The sequence below is a fragment of the Aplysia californica genome, unplaced genomic scaffold (genome assembly GCF_000002075.1).
Source record: "Aplysia californica isolate F4 #8 unplaced genomic scaffold, AplCal3.0 scaffold00260, whole genome shotgun sequence".
Taxonomy (NCBI): domain Eukaryota; kingdom Metazoa; phylum Mollusca; class Gastropoda; order Aplysiida; family Aplysiidae; genus Aplysia; species Aplysia californica.
Window position 1 is genome coordinate 693,928 of NW_004797530.1, and position 3,963 is coordinate 697,890.

The 3,963-nt window shown below is 43.6% G+C and overlaps 1 protein-coding gene across 1 annotated transcript in view; it reads right to left on the reverse strand.

The window, feature by feature from the left end:
• The window catches only part of LOC100533425 (sodium channel alpha-subunit SCAP1), a gene marked incomplete in the record, with an annotated part of 152,143 nt that overhangs the window by 33,476 nt on the left and 114,704 nt on the right, over positions 1–3,963 (reverse strand). The window contains 2 exon segments of the mRNA NM_001204708.1: positions 421–870; positions 3,583–3,774. Coding sequence (NP_001191637.1) covers positions 421–870; positions 3,583–3,774 — 642 coding nt within the window.

Sequence of the window (3,963 nt, forward strand, 5' to 3'; positions counted from 1 at the left end):
CCCTCTCTCTCTCTCTCTCTCTCTCTCTCTCTTTCTCTTTCTCTCTCTTAATCTCTCTTTTAAAAGATTTATATTAATGTTAAAAAGCTACAGCAATAGTTTCCCTAAGAAATGGAGAAGGAGTGATAGATGAATAAATGAATGTGGTTAACATTTTCTCTATCTCTTGAAACAGATGGACGAGCAAACCTATTATGAGTGTGAGACTAGTATTTTTTCGAGCTGATTTCAGTTTTCCCCTTGGCAAAGCAATGTTGTTATTGTGTAGTTAAATGTAAATATTCTCCTCCAACTCATCCAACTTTGGCCATACCCAGTTGAATTTCGTGTCTGGTGATCATCTGAATGAAACATGAGTGAAGTTGGGTGATCATGTATGAAGGGAGCTACCACACCAGGACATGCTGTGAGAAATCTTACGTCATCATCCAGCTTTGACTTGTCTAATACCACATCCGGGACTTTGCCTTTCTTGAAATTCAGTAACGTCTGCGTCTTGGTACGATCCCCCTGCCCGGAACCCCTGCTGGTGCGTGATGCTCGGCTGTGATTGGACGCAAAGCTGCTGCGTCTACTTCCGGAGCGCCCGGTCCCGTCAGGCCTGCGCTGTGAGGCGAAGCTGAAGCGCCTTCCGTTCGGCATGTTCCGGATAAAACTAAAGTTGCATAGATCTTCAGAAGAAGGAGTGACGGCCGCTGAGTCATCCGCGAATGGGAGAGGGAGGTTTTCCAAAGTGTGGTGCACCAGTGGCTGGCGATCCGGGCAATACGGTGACCTTTTCGCTGTTGGCACAGGCTTTCGCCAGCTGTATTGGCTGCCTCTGCTGTTCCTCCGATGTATGTAGGGGGAGCCAGGCAGACTGAGGCTATGCTGAAACACACAAGACAAACTCGAATGCGTGAGCGAAGCAAAGCTGGGCTAAGCCAAAACTGATGGTAAAACGAAGAGCAAGTTTTAGTGGCATAAGAAATGTGACCAGCGAATTTTTGCAACACCAAATGGGAGGCCTGATGATGCAAAGCAAAGCTGGTACTATACTACTTGGCGTAACGACAACACTGGAACACAAAGAAACACGCATGATATGATCGTACACTTTTTAACAGACTGCTTCCAGTCCAATTGATGAACAGGGCAAATTGACTTTCACTAACAGAGCGAACAGAACCACGAGTGCAATACAACACAATCCTAAACTATGCTGGAAAACAATACCACAAAAGGCTGACACAAATGTTTTCTGGTGCTAGGTGTGTTCATAGACTGGTACAAAACATCTTACTCTGTGCACTCTGGCGTATTTCCGGTTCACTTTGGGGGACACCATAATTTGACTCGATTTGAGGCAAATGAAGGGCAAAGGGATTAAGGTGCCGCACGCACTCGACTTTACAGGAACTAGTGTATTGTTATCATTTTGGCGTGGCCAATGATGTACAAGTACAAGTTTCGCAACGCAGGTGTTATAGAGAGTAAAGAGCGGCGGTCTTGAAAGTCTGTAGTCTAGGCACACAAGTCTAAGGCTGTACCCAACGTTTCAATTCTTGACTAGCTGGTATTATGTATCATATTAGCACAATGTGTCAAAAACAGGTGTGTACTGCTGCACAAGACACAATTTCACCCGAGAAGCAGCGAATAACAGGCGTACATTTTCAGCGTTCTCAAGTGTGTAGATCTTTTAAAAACAGCCTTGAACGCTAATTGAAAATGCTTGGTTATTTGTAAGTAACATAAAAAGACCAAGTATGCTTAGGAAAACTGTAATCACAGACAAAGTGAAAACAACAAATGACGATCACATCATTTATCTGTGGGTACAATGGTCCAAAAGATTAAACTGGAACGAAATTTTAAAATAAAATTGTCAATTTGACTCGGATCTGGAAAGGTGTGTCTTCAGATGGGAAATGGAATGAGAACGTAAAATCCTGGACTGAAAACAAAATTTGTCGAAGACCCCGGCAATGTTTACTTAATACATGTAGCATTCATATCAAACAACATAATATCAACGTTTACGGTGCATGACATGTGCATGTCTAACTAAAACCAACACTGAACCACATGAGGATGGGGTTGGGGAGGGAGGGGTGATCTCAATTGGCTAACGAAATAGGGGCAGGGTCGGGGGGGGGGGGCGTATTCTTAGTTTATAGCCAGTCAGATACTTAGAAAGTATACAGACTGACTCTAGACACATACTAATGTTGTTTGTTTTAACTACAGATACACGTATACGTATGTGTGTCTGTAGACAAAAATACCTAGGTAGACAGAGATACATAAGGTGGACTTGCGTAACACATTATCACACACAATAACGAACAAAGGATTTGGCTGCAACAAACAACAGTAACGATAAGCAAGTACACTAACTGGGCAAACTGAATAGATAGACTTCCAGTGCCCTTGTGAAGATTATAGACGGAAGGCCAATAAGAACAAAAGAAACTAGGGTTAATTTTATATGTGTGATTAAGTCACAGAAATATCGACGACTGGTGTCTCTCTGGTGACATTGGTGTTTAGAGTGGACAAGGCTGTGTGAACGGTCTCTTCCTTACACACACACACACACACACACACACACACACACACACACACACACACACACACACACACACACACATACAAACAAACAAACAAATACACACATACGCACACACATACACATATGTACACAAACACAGACACACAAACACACACATGGACACACAAGTTTCTTCTTCTTCTTCTTCTTCTTCTTCTTCTTCTTCTTCTTCTTCTTCTTCTTCTTCTTCTTCTTCTTCTTCTTCTTCTTCTTCTTCTTCTTCTTCTTCTTCCTCTTCTTCTTCTTCTCCTCCTGAATTATCTTTGCCTCACCACTGTTTTTCCACATTTTAGGATAATGTTCTAAAGAACAGTATCTCTTATGCAGATGAGATACTGTGCAGAAACAAGAGTATTCTCTTCAAGTTTGAGTCCATGGTCATGAACGTAGGTTTTTCTAGTCGATTAATAGACTGGTTGACAGTTAGAAATATTGATTAACAGTCAATTTCTTCCTTCTCCTGGTACATTTATCGAGTGTTCTAATGGTAATCCGCAAAAGCAGACATATATTGACCCAATTTTCAGGAAATAGGAACAAGACACAAACGAAGTTAGAGACAGTTCCCTCCAGAAAACACCACACAGCTACACGTCATGTGCGCTGATGTTCTTGTCTGCCGTTATAGCAAGAGAGGGACTGTGTCTCAAAATGGTGTACAGGAGTGGGATCTGTCACCCCACACTATACAAAACAAATTGAGGAAAAAGTAGTTTTAGGGGAGCCAACGGCGGGGAAGAAATGATTTGGAGAGGGGACGGCGGAAAATGGAAGGGGATGATGGGGGTGGTGGTAAGGAGCATGATAATAATATGGCTCGTTTTAAAATTGCTTACCCACCCCATTCTGAGGAAGAAGTGATGGTTAAATGAAGGTGGTTCCGGAGAATCCTGTGGATCTTTCACCATCTTCGTGGTAGGGAGGGGGCGGAGAAAGGGGGGAGGGGAGGGTAATAATATAGTCAGTTCCAAAGTTCTTTGCTTACTTACCCGTTTCTGGTTGAGTCTGCTGGGCTTGAGGTGAGCACTAGTGGCTGAATGGTCACTGGTAAGTGAGAGGCGCTCCTTCTCCTCAGCCTTGTCGCCAGCGGTTCGAACCCCAGCCTCGAAGTCATTGTTCCAGGAGGAATTACTGGGGCTCTTTGTCATGATGCTGAGGGCCTCCTTCCGTGCCTCTTCCTCCTGAAGAGTCAACCGGGGCAGATCACGTGACCTGTCTGTCTGTCTGAGTGTTGTGTGAACGTTTTGTGTTGTGTTTGATGGCTTTTGTCTTTTTGTGCACCTCTCCTTTTGCATTTGTTTGTGAATGTTCGGCGTGTCTGTCTGTCTGTCTGTCTGTCTGTCTGTCTGTCTGTCTGTCTGTCTGTCTGT